Here is a 14,631-nt window from a genome sequence, read left to right as displayed (position 1 = left end):
ATATGTTCTGCTCATTTAGCAACAGATTTGTATGTTATTTATAGTATGTTGTTGTTGCTGCTGTGACATGTGAAAAACGGATTTCATAGTAAATGATCTAATTTTCAGCAGTAAGAAAAAAAGTGTTTTAAAGCTTGTTGTTTTGTAGACCGTGACAGTTATATGTATCTTAGAACAGTAGGGCCTGTAGACAGACAGTACGTGTTGTTTAATAAAAATATTATATTTTCAGAATGACATAATTTTTTTCTCAAACATAGTGCGGGGTAAACCCCAACCCCATAGGTGGGTTAAAACGCCCCCTTGGCACAAATTAAATTTTTGTTATAAAATCTAATAACATTAAAACTCTGGATATTTTTCATACTTTGTTTATAATTTATGTCATTGTCACTAAAACTATGATAACTTTTCTGAACACGTAACTTTTGTTTCACTGGAAAAAAAAAATAAAAAAATTACACAATCCTTAAGGGGGGCGTTTCCCCCCACTCTACCCTAAGTTTAAGCGGCCACGCGCATCCTCTGACTTGCCCAAGCTAGAAGCCTCGACAGTGCTGGCTAAATCAGAAGAGGGAAACGCACGACAAAAACGTAAGGATTTTTGAAACATACAAAGAAATAAAGAAAAGAAAGAGAGTAAACTAAGCAGATGTTACCTTTGTATTTGATGTACTTACTTTTCACGAAAGAAACTTAAAAGTGAAAGTAGGCCTACCAGCGGCGCGTTGCATTCACGGGCAGGATGACCGCAGCACGAAAATACCAACCTGTACATTACCAGGGGCGCGGGATAACTTAAAACTAATATATAATATATTCACTAATGTTATGACTAATATGTTAAATAATGTAAAAATATATATAAATAAATAACAGCACCACCTCACTACGTATTCTGTGTTTCAGAGCAGCAAACCTTTCCTCATCGTGTTGTGTGAAATACAGACTGAACGGCTGCTCATAACCGCTCTATGAGCATATGATACGCAAACTATAGCTCTCAGCTGGATAAAAGAAGCCAGTGTCACACTAGTAGCCTAAAGTTTTAATGGATGACGATTATAATCACGGTAAAGATGATTACAGTGGCATACGGGATCGTGCGCGCGTTGAGTCCGTCAATGCGCAAACGAACCGTGTATGTGCGCTCTCGGTGCTCACTGATAGAAAAGTTTGGGCTTGCAGTATTGATTTGGAGAGGAGGGGGTCTTGGAGTTAGAAAGGTTGAGAACCACTGCTTTAGGTAAATGCAGGCACAGTTATGTGGGGGTACTACGAATTTAACATTTTTTATTATACATTTTTTTGTTAAATTAAAAAGTAAATTAATGCAATATAAAGATACATCCCAACAAGCTTTTTTATTTAGGCCTATTTATTTTATTATTTATTTTTCACTTGGTAGATCTAGGTGAGGTTCTCATTTGAAAAGTAGATCCAGACACAAAAAAAAGTGTGGGCACCCCTGCTGTTCACTAACCAACAGTCGCCATTGTTTACAAACAAGATAGTAAAAATACTTGGTCTTGATGTTAATACAACAGTGAAGTGCTATTATTTCTTGATGTAAGCTATGATAACAATGATTAAAAATGCACAAGACTGCACTTTCTGTATGGCATAGGCTATATTAATTTATATAGTATAAAGTTATACATTACTGTATGTTGGATAGCCTATTGATTGCAAGGGATTAGACAGGATTCATGCTAGGGCTGTGCGATATAACGATATATATCGGATGGACGAAATAAAAAGTCTATCGTTTCATATTATGTTCTATCGTTTATTTCGTGGTGTCGCAAAATACATTGTTTACGGTAATACTTTTTAATCATTTGGATGACTGAGATCTTTACACACCACCACGGGGCGTGAAGGGGAGACAGAACCAGGTGGAGAACGACCAGAACTAAACGAGGGACTACATCTGTAGCATGGACACGCGTTTTTAGCACTGCAGTTTTAAAACAACCGATTTTAAGCCGTTGAAACACAAACAACAGCGCTATATGCGTGCGCCGTCTCCGTTTTTATGTGAGAGGACTGCACATTTTCTTTTTTTTGCCGCTTTACTGGCTTTGAAAGATTACATAAACACACTTATATGCGTCAGAATCCCCGTCTTGGCAAGTATCCTCAAAGACAGCGATTTAGGTCTTAAAGGTCCCATGGCATGAAAATTTCACTTTATGAGGTTTTTTAACATTAACATGAGTTCCCCTAGCCTGACTATGGTCCCCCAGTGGCTAGAAATGGCGATAGGTGTAAACCGAGCCCTGGGTCTCCTGCTTCGTCTTTGAGAAAATGAAAGCTCAGATGCCCAATCTGGAATCTTCCCTTTATGTCGTCATACGGGGAAAGGTTACCTCCCCTTTCTCTGCTTGCCCGCCCATGAGAAAATGAGCTACTACCGTGCGAGGCCAATATTTTTTTTTCCTTGAGAGACATCATGGCTTGCAAACGAGCAAAGCATGGCAGTTGCTCAGTGTTTGGATGTACAAATGAACACCAAAGTATTTTTTTAGTTCCTTCATCCGAGCCTATGGCTAGCATTAGCTACATGATAATAACTGTAACAGCATACATAAACAAACCAACTAAAGTACCGTATCCAGACACAATATTTTAAACTAACCATTCGGAGACGTCCTGCTGTAGCCGCTGAGTTGCAACTTCTTCATCCAGTGCTTCTCCATCCGGATCAGATTCTGGGTCAAACTGAAAAGCTTGAATGACTGTGTGTCTATGAGCCATCCTGATACATCCACTGTCAACATTAGCGCATGGTAGCGCAAGCTGGTTAAGGCCACACCCCCACCCTCCACGTTGCCCCGCCTCTCTCGCCCTTAAAGCTACAGACACAGAAATGGCACGTCCTAAGGAAAGCTCATTGTGGGACTGGCTCATAGTGGCTGAAATTCTGCACCAAGGCTGAATTTCGGGAAACAGACTTCAGATACAGTACTAGGGACCACTTAGGCCTATATAAAAGTATCCAAAAAGCAGCATGTCATGGGACTTTTAAGATTAAGGAAACGGCTGAAAGAGAAAACGCATATGTAACAGTATATTGGATCCGGACTTCGGTCTTAAAGGGGAAGCTGTCCAATATTCGTTCTGTCTGCCATTCATATTAATCATAGCACATTGCTAGAAAATCTCTGACTGCTCTTGACTAAATCACTTTTGTAACTTTAATAAAAAGAAATAATAATAGTAAAAAAATTATATAGATAGAATCTATACATAATACACGTGTTAATTATATCTATCATAGATATAATTAACACAGTGAAGACTAATTAATTTACACAATGTATGTAGCATTTCTTATTTATTGTAGTTTGTGTCCTATTGCTTGCAATTAGTTTATTATACTTATTTCATCACTGACAGTTTATTTATTTTCAGTGAGCTTGAGTTTTTTTTTTTTGTTAGTTTTTTTGTCTATTTTTAGGCTTGTATTAGTTTGATATTGACATTGATGACAAGGATTATGAAAATTATATGGTATCAAAGATTTTAATATCATAAAAACCTTTTTAAAAGAAAAAAATTACTATACCGTGATATATATCATTATCGTGATATAAAATTAGTCATATCGTGCTATAAGATTTTGGTCATATCGCCCACCCCTAATTCATGCTTTTTTACTGTTTGTCGATACAGAAAACTAAAAGACAAGACTGTTTTATTAGAAAGGTAAACATAGGAAATGCCCCTTAGACAAAATGGTACATAGACAATTACAGTGCACTCTTTGCACACTTCCTGACGTCCCGGTTTGTCGGGCCACAGATTCTTGTCTACATCACAACGTTATCTTCCCTTACAATGCGGCGCGGAAAGAATCTAACGCTTCACACCTCTTCCTTCAGTAGTGAAAGTCAAGACTCACTTGAGAGCAATTAATCAGTATGAATCAACTTGTTATGCTTGACAAATTACAGCATGACTGAGGAAAAACTGTATGTAGAGAACAGCGATGAGGCAAGCAGTTGCTGTAACACAAACTGATTATAGAAAAATGTGCTTAATGTGTTATTGTGAATAACTTTTCTCCTTTTGTTTGCAAAGTACAAAAATGTTTTCAGGGATCCTTCTCAGCCTCTCACTCTCACTGAATTTATGGTTCTGTGAGGTAACATTAAGTGAGTGTATTTTTTTTTTTCATTTAAATGAATTTATCTAATTTCATATCACAATATATTACACTATGTCTTTGTTTCATATTTTAGCAACTCAACAAGAAGCACCATATATTATTATGGATGAAACCAACATCAACCCTGAGGTTGCAAAACTTCTGGGCAGAATTAAATATGTTGCTCAAAGCTGCAAAGAAATTCGTGAGAAGTATCATGTTCATGATGGTACGATCTTTTCTATTTATTTTTGCTATCTTAAGCACCAAACTGAATTTATTTGACTCAGGAATGGTTCTGTTCAATCAGACGGCCTGTACTATCTGATCTCATCAAGAGGGGTCCTTTACCAGACGTTCTGTGATATGACCACTGCTGGCGGCGGCTGGACGCTGGTGGCCAGTGTTCATGAAAACAACATGTATGGAAAGTGCACTGTTGGCGATCGCTGGTCTAGTCAGCAGGGCAGCGACCCAAACCACCCTGATGGTGACGGGACATGGGCAAACACAGTCACATTCGGAGCTGCAGAAGCTGCTACAAGTGATGATTATAAGGTACTTTTTTTTGCATTAATGGTTTTACAGCCATGGCTCAACATAAAGGACCTAGAATCTGAAACAGAACACAATTGTATTTTATAAAGCGCTATATAAATAAATGTGACTTGACTTGACAGAATCCTGGATACTTTGACATTGTGGCACAGGATGTGTCTGTGTGGCATGTTCCTAATAATAGTGATCTGGAACACTGGACCACTGCCTCCATCCTGAGATACCACACTGAAAATCACTTCTTAACCCTACATGGAGGAAACCTTTTCAATTTATTCAAGGTCAAACTAACTTTGACACCATTTTTAAGTTTGAAACATTTACAGACATATAGGCAAAGCTTAAAGTGGATATTTATCTTTATTTTCTCAGAAATTCCCTGTGAGGTTTGGAATCGGGACATGCAATGTTGATAATGGACCTGCTATTCCAATAGTGTATGATACTGGAAATATGATATCAACCAAATATCTGTATGGTCCTAATCCAAGAGGTACAGCAATACATCTTGAGCCAATATTTTTAAAGAAAGTAGCTTAATCGTAGCCTGACTACGTCGGACTTCGTACTTCCGCCCAATTTCAGTTCGCTTCTGTACTCGGTCTGATATAGCAAACCAGCTCCCAGATTATTTCCGGCTCCGCAGCAGCCGGCCAACCAACAAACAGAGGGTGGGCTGAGAGCCGTGACCTAGACGCTAAGCGCTGAATTTAAGATTGTAGTTTAGGTTAGTGAAATCTAAAACGACAGCGGACATGGAGACACGGGATGCTATTCGCTCTGTTGTGGAGAATATTCCTGGCATTTTCCAATTGAAGCCTGAACAAGAAGAGTGTTTGATTCACATTTTGAATGGAGGTGATGTTGTGGCCCTACTCCCGACAGGTTTTGGGAAAAGTTTAATTTATCAACTGTTACCGATCGTCAGCGAGAAACTGGGAAGCCAAAGCAAGGCGATAATTGTGGATGCGTAGATTTACTTCACATAATCTGCAAAAGTCATTCACAGCCATCTTCACTCCGGTATTTCACTCTATGGTTTTGTTTTCGCCGAATACCTGTGTTTACAGTGGAAGTTCGAGGTGGCTGAGCTGGCACATAACATACATCATAACCAAACGTTATGTGATTGGCTTACGGGTACACCAATGATTTTAAACTTCAGACAAGCGCCCCCATGAGAAAGTAAACGCTTGTCAATTATGCCCTTCCAGACTCTGTCTACGAAGCAAAGCGAAGTAGCAGAGTTTGGTATTACCAGGCTAGCTTAATCGATTGAGTCATAAAATCTTTGTATTATTCAGTGATGCTACACTCTAAAAAAAATATGGTTCTTCAGTGGTTCTTTGGGGAGGTTGAGGTGCTATACACCATTACCGTATAAAGAACCTGTTAATCCCCTGTATGGTTCTTCAGTGGTTCTTTGGGGTGGTTAAGGTGCTATATAGCACCACTGCTGTACATTAAGAAGCCATTAAGCCAGCCATTAAGTTTTTTAAGTGCGTTTGCACTTCGATGGGATTAATGCAGAACACAAATTCCAAGTATGGGTTACCATACTTGCCCACACCTCATTTCATTATACTCCAAATTTTGTAATTGCAGTAAATTAAACTTAATTTAGTAATTGTACATCAGATTTAAATTTATTATATATATATATATATATACACACACACACACACACACACACACACACACAATCTTGTTTTATTTAATGAACACACACAAAATAAAATGTCTCTGTAACACATTTACACATACCATATAAAAGTAAAATCAGTAAAGAGTTAAAGCTCTGGTGTTGAATTATCCACAAGTTTTGTTTTTTTCCCCCCTCAAATTTCAGACCCATCACCTATGTAAGTTTAATTTGACTTCCAGTACAATAGGTGGCGATGCTCTTAAAGGTCCCATGACATGCTGCTTTTTGGATGCTTTTATATAGGCCTAAGTGGTCCCTAATACTGTATCTGAAGTCTGTTTCCCGAAATTCAGCCTTAGTGCAGAATTTCAGCCACTATGAGCCAGTCCCACAATGAGCTTTCCTTAGGACGTGCCATTTCTGTGTCTGTAGCTTTAAGGACGAGAGAGGCGGGGCAAGGTGGAGGGTGGGGGTGTGGCCTTAACCAGCTTGCGCTACCATGCGCTAATGTTGACAGTGGATGTATCAGGATGGCTCATAGACACGCAGTCATTCAAGCTTTTCAGTTTGACCCAGAATCTGATCCGGATGGAGAAGCACCGGATGAAGAAGTTGCAACTCAGCGGCTACAGCAGGACGTCTCCTAATGGTTAGTTTAAAATATTGTGTCTGGATACAGAACTTTAGTTGGTTTGTTACAGTCATGGGCGTCGCTAGGCCATTTTTAGGGGGGCTTTAGCACCCCTAAATTTCTGCTCAGCCCCCCTAAAAAATCTTGTGATTCTTTCCCTTTAAATTTCAAATGAAACGGCAGCAGACTTCAGCTCCTCCCCATCTTTCTGCGCGTTCTTCAATCCACAGACTGCGGTGGCGCAGAGGAGAGGACAAGGTGTGTGTTTATCGATAGATTGTTATAATATCTACATCTATGCAGTTCTTTGTCATAAATACAGTTTACAAAAAGTCATGGGAGAGCAATCGGTTTCCAATCTACTGTAAAGTTTTCGCTGCATTCACCACTCATCACACCACAGCTGTTTCCTTCAGCGAAAGCCCTTAACACATATGAACGCATACTTTATAAAACAATCACGTTATTGCTATTTTCATTTGAAAATGTAGCTTTCAATATAGAACATAATATTACAGTGCATGTGGCATTAACTACCATACAGTTATGCATAGAAAATGATTAAAGACAGTGACCGACAGCACTCAGTCAGTGCACTCATTTTAATTGCATATCAGAGTGATTGACAGATATTGAAACATTGTGTGTGTGTGTGTGTGTGTGTGTTGTATTCATTTTTTTAATATATTTTTTATTGTTTGAATTGAATTGATGTAGAACGGTTCTACAATTTTTTTGTACAAATTTTCAATCAATTTTTTTGTAAATAATAATAAAAAATAATAAAATTTATTATTATACCCTCATTGGGGGCTGAGCCCCCCTAAAATGAAAATCCTAGAATCGTCCCTGGTTACAGTTATTATCATGTAGCTAAAGCTAGCCATAGGCTTGGATGAAGGAACTAAAAAAATACTTTGGTGTTCATTTGTACATCCAAACACTGAGCAACTGCCATGCTTCCCTGGTTTGCAAACCATGATGTCTCTCAAGGAAAAAAAAAAATATTGCGCTGGCCTCGCACGGTAGTAGCTCATTTTCTCATGGGCGGGCAAAGCAGAGAAAGGGGAGGTAACCTTTCCCCGTATGACGACATAAAGGGAAGATTCCAGATTGGGCATCTGAGCTTTCATTTTCTCAAAGACGAAGCAGGAGACCCAGGGCTCGGTTTACACCTATCGCCATTTCTAGCCACTGGGGGACCATAGTCAGGCTAGGGGAACTCATGTTAATGTTAAAAAACCTCATAAAGTGAAATTTTCATGCCATGGGACCTTTAAGTAGTTATTCCATTAAACAAGAAGAAGGTGTTACATCCGGGACATTTACGTACTTTGCGCGTCTAAACGGGCTGAAATTTTTCTCACCGTCGCCATTTTCTTTGACCCGCGAATCGCGATGCGGAGCAAACGAGGACGGAAAATACAGAGAAGTGTTTTATGTTATTCACACAGTTTTATAACATCACATTGTTTTAGAAGGATATTTCTGTGCTGTGTGGGCTCGCGGTGCGGAGCTGACGAGGAGGTTTTTTAACCGAGAGAGCACTGAAAGTAAGTGTTTAGTCTCATTTACATATGTATTTTATGACGTTATATTATTTTATAACGATATTTTTTGTGCTGTGCAGTCCTAAACTTTTCTCATAGACATAATTTTCTTTGACAAGTGATACCGAGAAGACCGAGAAGATATAATTTTTGGAAAAAAACAAAAGTAAGTGATTTACCTCATTCACAATATGTAACATCATATTGTATTACAAAGACATTTATGTGATGTGCGCTCCTAAACTTTTCTCAGAGAGACGTTTACTTTGATTCATGATGCGGAGCAAGCAGAGGTTACTGTTATCAACTAGAGACCTAAAGTAAGTGTTTTACCTCATTTACAATGCTTTTTGTAACATCATATTGACAAATCAAACCATTGTTAACTTGCATGTCTCGTGACCAAATGTCATGTCATATATTGTGAAGCTTGTAAATTTAGTTATTTTGATGTGTTGATTTACTGGATTTGAGTGCTATTTTCGAATATTCATTTGAAATAAATTTTTACTGTCAGTCCTGTCCTGTGTTGTTTCCCGCCCTCATGTTTCTATATTTGGTCATGTTCCTGTCCTTGTTCAGTGTGATTATTAGTTTATTCAGTTCAGGTGTGTGTAATTATCCAGTGTATATTAGTTCTTGCCCGTTCACTTCCTTTTTGTCTGGTCTACTCGTTACTCCCGGTGTTCCTGTGTGTCTGCCCTGCTTTGCCTTTGTTGTCTTTTCATTAAAGTGATAGTGACAGAAGACCAGACCGTAACCGAAAGTAAGCGGCGCCCCTTTTCACCGTTTTGTTTTCAGTGTTTGAAAGTTTTTTTTTTTTTTTTTGTTCATGTTTGTGTTTCCCCTGCGGCATGGAAGTCGCCGCTCGTCTTCCCGCTCTAGCCTGTGGATGATGCGTGGGAGTTTGGCAGGATCACCGCGAGTTCACCAGCCGCTTCGAAGTCAGCCCGCTGATCGCGGCTCTCTCCAGCCCGCCGGCTGCGACTCACTCAAGTCCATGGAGACTCGTCTGGGGCTATTCCCAGCCGCCTGCCTCTCCTGTCACTGAAATGGAAGCGGTTCCTGAGTTAACCCTGTGAGGGCCCCTGACTCCACGTTCAGCCCAAGGAGGGCTGTGGATCTTCCGTCATGCCCAGTAAAGGACCTCAGATTCCGAGCCTAGCCCAGTGTGGGCTCCTGTTCCTGTGGATAGTCCGGTTCCTGTGTTTAGCCCACAGAGGGCTTCCTGTTCCTGTGTTGAGCTCACGGAGGGCCCCGGAGCCCATTGGGGGGGGTTAGTAGGGTTCTGTCTGTAGTGGCCAGGCCGAGGGGACTGAGGCCACAGCCATGAAGACCACCTGCCATGGCCCCCTGTGCTCCCAGCACCGCCATAGCGCCCCGAACTGTCTGTTCCACTCTGTGTGTGTAATTATCCAGTGTATATTAGTTCTTGCCCGTTCAGTTCCTTTTCGTCTGGTCTACTCGTTACTCCCGGTGTTCCTGTGTGTCTGCCCTGCTTTGCCTTGTCTTGGCTTTGTTGGATTTTCATTAAAGACTGTTATTTTGAAAGCTTTCCTCATCTCCTTGCTTCCCTCCTGTGTGTGCACCATGACATTTACAGTATACTCAAACTTTCTATATTGAGTGAGTTAAAAAAAAAAAAATTAAGCTTTTTTTTTTTTTTTTGTCATCTCACAAGATGCGACACATGACTTACATAAGCTACTTTTAACAAGTTTTTGTGGGTGCTTTTTTTTTAAGAATGTGTTTTTGTTCATCAAAAGTGAGTTATATGGGTTTGGAATTACATTTGAGTAAATTATTCCTCTAATGTTACAGATGGATCATGCTGGAATAACTGAAAAATCAAAAGGAAATTTGTTTTGATAAAATCATCAGTACATTGTCAAGTTGGATGAAAAGAGCTCTTGTTAACATTTTTAGGACACATACAACAAGACATGGGTAAGCCACATTTCCATATGATCATTAATATTTGCTCCTAAAACTTCCTGCCAGATTCTGGAAGATAAATTCTTCAAACAGTGGTACAAGAGGATGTGATGCTGGTCCTTCGAGAGTCACTCTCAACTTATCTGTCCATAAAGCCTATACAAAATCAGTCTTCATGTATATCACAACACTTCAGCATGTTATTCATATTAAGTGAGGGTTATTTTTTAGCATTTTTTACCCAAGCAAGGTCTCTGAGAACCTGACACATTGCACTTCTGGAGACTCCAGGAAGGTTGCAGTTCTGGAAAATGGTGACTAAATGATTCCTGATGGTTTCACAGCTAATTCTTCACCTTAATTCTTAATTCTTTTGCAGTTAATGTGTCTTTTCTTCTCCACCTGTTTTTGCTGACCCAATGAGCATTTAGCTGCCCAATGATCATGCCTTAACTTTGCTAATTCTATTATTGCATTAGTATTGCATCCTTCTCATGGACATTTAATTATTTAATTGTTTTTTTACTTTGAGTTCAATCTCTTTTTTGGCTCATTTAATCTGTAAAAGAAAACCTGCCTAATAATTCAGCACACCTGAAATAAGGAGTTTTTGACTTTCAGCCTTCATGGACAATTATATATAACTTAGAAATGATTAAATACAAAATCAATAGTAATTATTAAGATTGATGTGGTTTGGAATTGGTAAAATTTTCTTGGCAAAAAAAAAATGACCATAATATCAACTTGCCTAATAATTCTACACACAGTGTAGTTGCAGTTTCTGTTGTTTTTTTAAATCCTGAAAGACTAACAGAAATGTTAGTAGACTGCTGACAGTGAAAGAGTGAAAGATACTGCAGTACTTCAGAGTGTACAACTTAGTTTGCACATGGTTGTGTATTATTAATTTTCAGTAATTTCATTCACTCACTATTAATGTTAAAAAGACTAGATTTTCCAAATAAAGTGAAGAACTAAGGCCTAAGACTGTAGGCGAAAAAGTTACCTGATTACAGGGCTACAGTGGGTGTATATACAGTGAGGAAAATAAGTATTTGAACACCCTGCTATTTTGCAAGTTCTCCCACTTAGAAATCATGGAGGGGTCTGAAATTGTCATCGTAGGTGCATGTCCACTGTGAGAGACATAATCTAAAAAAAAAATCCAGAAATCACAATGTATGATTTTTTAACCATTTATTTGTATGATACAGCTGCAAATAAGTATTTGAACACCTGAGAAAATCAATGTTAATATTTGGTACAGTAGCCTTTGTTTGCAATTACAGAGGTCAAACGTTTCCTGTAGTTTTTCACCAGGTTTGCACACACTGCAGGAGGGATTTTGGCCCACTCCTCCACACAGATCTTCTCTAGATCAGTCAGGTTTCTGGCCTGTCGCTGAGAAACACGGAGTTTGAGCTCCCTCCAAAGATTCTCTATTGGGTTTAGGTCTGGAGACTGGCTAGGCCACACCAGAACCTTGATATGCTTCTTACAGAGCCACTCCTTGGTTATCCTGGCTGTGTGCTTGGTCATTGTCATGTTGGAAGACCCAGCCTCGACCCATCTTCAATGCTCTAACTGAGGGAAGGAGGTTGTTCCCCAAAATCTCGCAATACATGGCCTCGGTCATCCTCTCCTTAATACAGTGCAGTCTCCCTGTCCCATGTGCAGAAAAACACCCCCAAAGCATGATGCTACCACCCCCATGCTTCACAGTAGGGATGGTGTTCTTGGGATGGTACTCATCATTCTTCTTCCTCCAAACACGTTTAGTGGAATTATGACCAAAAAGTTCTATTTTGGTCTCATCTGACCACATGACTTTCTCCCAGGACTCCTCTGGATCATCCAAATGGTCATTGGCAAACTTAAGTCGGGCCTGGACATGTGCTGGTTTAAGCAGGGGAACCTTCCGTGCCATGCATGATTTCAAACCATGACGTCTTCGTGTATTACCAACAGTAACCTTGGAAACGGTGGTCCCAGCTCTTTTCAGGTCATTGACCAGCTCCTCCCGTGTAGTTCTGGGCTGATTTCTCACCTTTCTTAGGATCATTGAGACCCCACGAGGTGAGATCTTGCATGGAGCCCCAGTCCGAGGGAGATTGACAGTCATGTTTAGCTTCTTCCATTTTCTAATGATTGCTCCAACAGTGGACCTTTTTCACCAAGCTGCTTGGCAATTTCCCGTAGCCCTTTCCAGCCTTGTGGAGGTGTACAATTTTGTCTCTAGTGTCTTTGGACAGCTCTTTGGTCTTGGCCATGTTAGTGGTTGGATTCTTACTGATTGTATGGGGTGGACAGGTGTCTTTATGCAGCTAACGACCTCAAACAGGTGCATCTAATTTAGGATAATAAATGGAGTGGAGGTGGACATTTTAAAGGCAGACTAACAGGTCTTTGAGGGTCAGAATTCTAGCTGATAGACAGGTGTTCAAATACTTATTTGCAGCTGTATCATACAAATAAATAGTTAAAAATCATACATTGTGATTTCTGGATTTTTTTTTAGATTATGTCTCTCACAGTGGACATGCACCTACGATGACAATTTCAGACCCTCCATGATTTCTAAGTGGGAGAACTTGCAAAATAGCAGGGTGTTCAAATACTTATTTTCCTCACTGTATATGTAAAAGCAGGACTCGCTCTTCAAAAATGTACATATTTCAAGCTTGTTGCATTATTTTGTATGTGTACAGTATATAACAACAACTCCCCGTATATCGTGATGTTGCATATGTATATTCCCTGACTTGTCAGCACTCATTTTATTTGCTGCTGAAATAAATAAATAAAAAAGTTTTGAAAGTGGGATGTATTTTGTTTCTCAGTAAGCATTTTGTACAGGATTTTTAATCTTTAAAGCTGCAATTCGGTAAGAAACAATTAGTTATCCATTTTTTAAGTAAAAGTGTTATTTAGAAGCATATTGACTCATCTATGGTAGTAATATAACAATTTGACAAATGTGCTATAAAGCTTCTTATCTTTAAGAATATGTGCCATATAATACCAAACGAGGTGTCCCTATATGATTAAAAACCAAAGAACCACTGTTGAACATCATTTTTGAGGGTTCTACATAGCACCATTTGACAAAGGTTCTATATAGCACCTGTAAAAATAGGTGCTAAATAGCACTAAAAGTGGTTCCCCTATGATTACGAGCCATAGAACCACTTTTAGTGCTATATAACACCATTTCTTTTTAGAGTGTATTATTTAAGCCATCATCACTGTTACAATCTGACTTTACTGTTGTATGTGGATTTACCATGACAGATCATCATTAATGATATATTTTGTGCATTTTTTAAGGGATATTTGAGCCTGGATTCATCGCATTCAGGGTCTTCAATACCGAAAAGGCAGCTATGGCTATTTGTTCAGGCGTTAAACCAACTGGTTGTCACACCGAACATGTGAGTTAAAAATAATATGGATTATTTTTAACATTAATGAACTGAATTTGTGACGTATAATAATTCAGACAGACAATATTTCATGGATCAGTGTAAAAATGAAGAATAAGTGAGTGAATTTACAGTAATACACTTATAACAAATAAATCTACAGCACTAATGTTATTTGAAGAAATGCATGTTGTGTTGCTAGTAATGTACTCATATTGTTGCAGTTCTGTATTGGTGGAGGTGGACACTTTCCTGAGGGGGTCCCTAGACAGTGTGGGGACTTTACGAGCTTCGACTGGGATGGCTATGGTACTAATACAGGATGGAGTGCTTCCAAAGAGATAACTGAAGCAGCTGTACTTCTGTTTTATCGCTGACACCCTGATCAGTCTAAAATCATCTCATTGAGATCTATTACACTGAATAACACCTGAATATTATATGCACAATTACGTTCACAAATGTAATTCATTACTATATATATATCTATATATCCTTTATCAGTCTGTACTCTAAGAATGCATTTGCATAAGGAGTTTGTCACTGATGAAAAAATAACCTGTCAGATTAGCCATTTATATCTAACATACTTTAAACATACTTTCAATGTTTATGCATTTCTTTTTACAATTGTTGAAAAGTGGAACAAATGTATAATGTTTCAATAAAACTGCCAATACATGATGTTTTATTAACAAAGTTCGGGAGGAGCACATTCAGATAATTAACCTAAT

At 38.9% G+C, this 14,631-nt stretch overlaps 1 protein-coding gene and 1 long non-coding RNA gene across 4 annotated transcripts; both read left to right on the top strand.

The window, feature by feature from the left end:
* Positions 1-485: 485 nt before the first annotated feature.
* LOC131544018 (intelectin-like) lies at positions 486-14,581 on the top strand. Its single transcript, XM_058781921.1, has 8 exons — positions 486-594; positions 4,087-4,160; positions 4,248-4,382; positions 4,464-4,711; positions 4,834-4,992; positions 5,084-5,204; positions 13,803-13,906; positions 14,122-14,581. Exons 2-8 carry the CDS (start codon positions 4,094-4,096, stop codon positions 14,272-14,274), a joined length of 987 nt encoding a protein of 328 aa, XP_058637904.1. The 5' UTR covers positions 486-594; positions 4,087-4,093; the 3' UTR covers positions 14,275-14,581.
* LOC131544019 (uncharacterized) lies at positions 5,216-10,490 on the top strand. Of its 3 annotated transcripts, XR_009272017.1 has the most exons (4): positions 5,216-8,540; positions 8,618-8,703; positions 8,791-8,857; positions 9,399-10,278. It is a non-coding gene; the product is annotated as an uncharacterized LOC131544019 (long non-coding RNA). The 3 variants fall into 3 exon arrangements; XR_009272016.1 differs by lacking the exon at positions 9,399-10,278 and adding an exon at positions 10,359-10,490 and having other exon boundaries at positions 5,216-8,703; XR_009272015.1 differs by having other exon boundaries at positions 5,216-8,703.
* Positions 14,582-14,631: the final 50 nt, after the last annotated feature.

Source organism: Onychostoma macrolepis, chromosome 07 (genome assembly GCF_012432095.1).
Source record: "Onychostoma macrolepis isolate SWU-2019 chromosome 07, ASM1243209v1, whole genome shotgun sequence".
NCBI classification, from domain to species: Eukaryota; Metazoa; Chordata; class Actinopteri; order Cypriniformes; family Cyprinidae; genus Onychostoma; species Onychostoma macrolepis.
The sequence above is the reverse complement of the archived record's forward strand: the minus strand, read 5'-3'. Positions and strand labels throughout refer to the sequence as shown.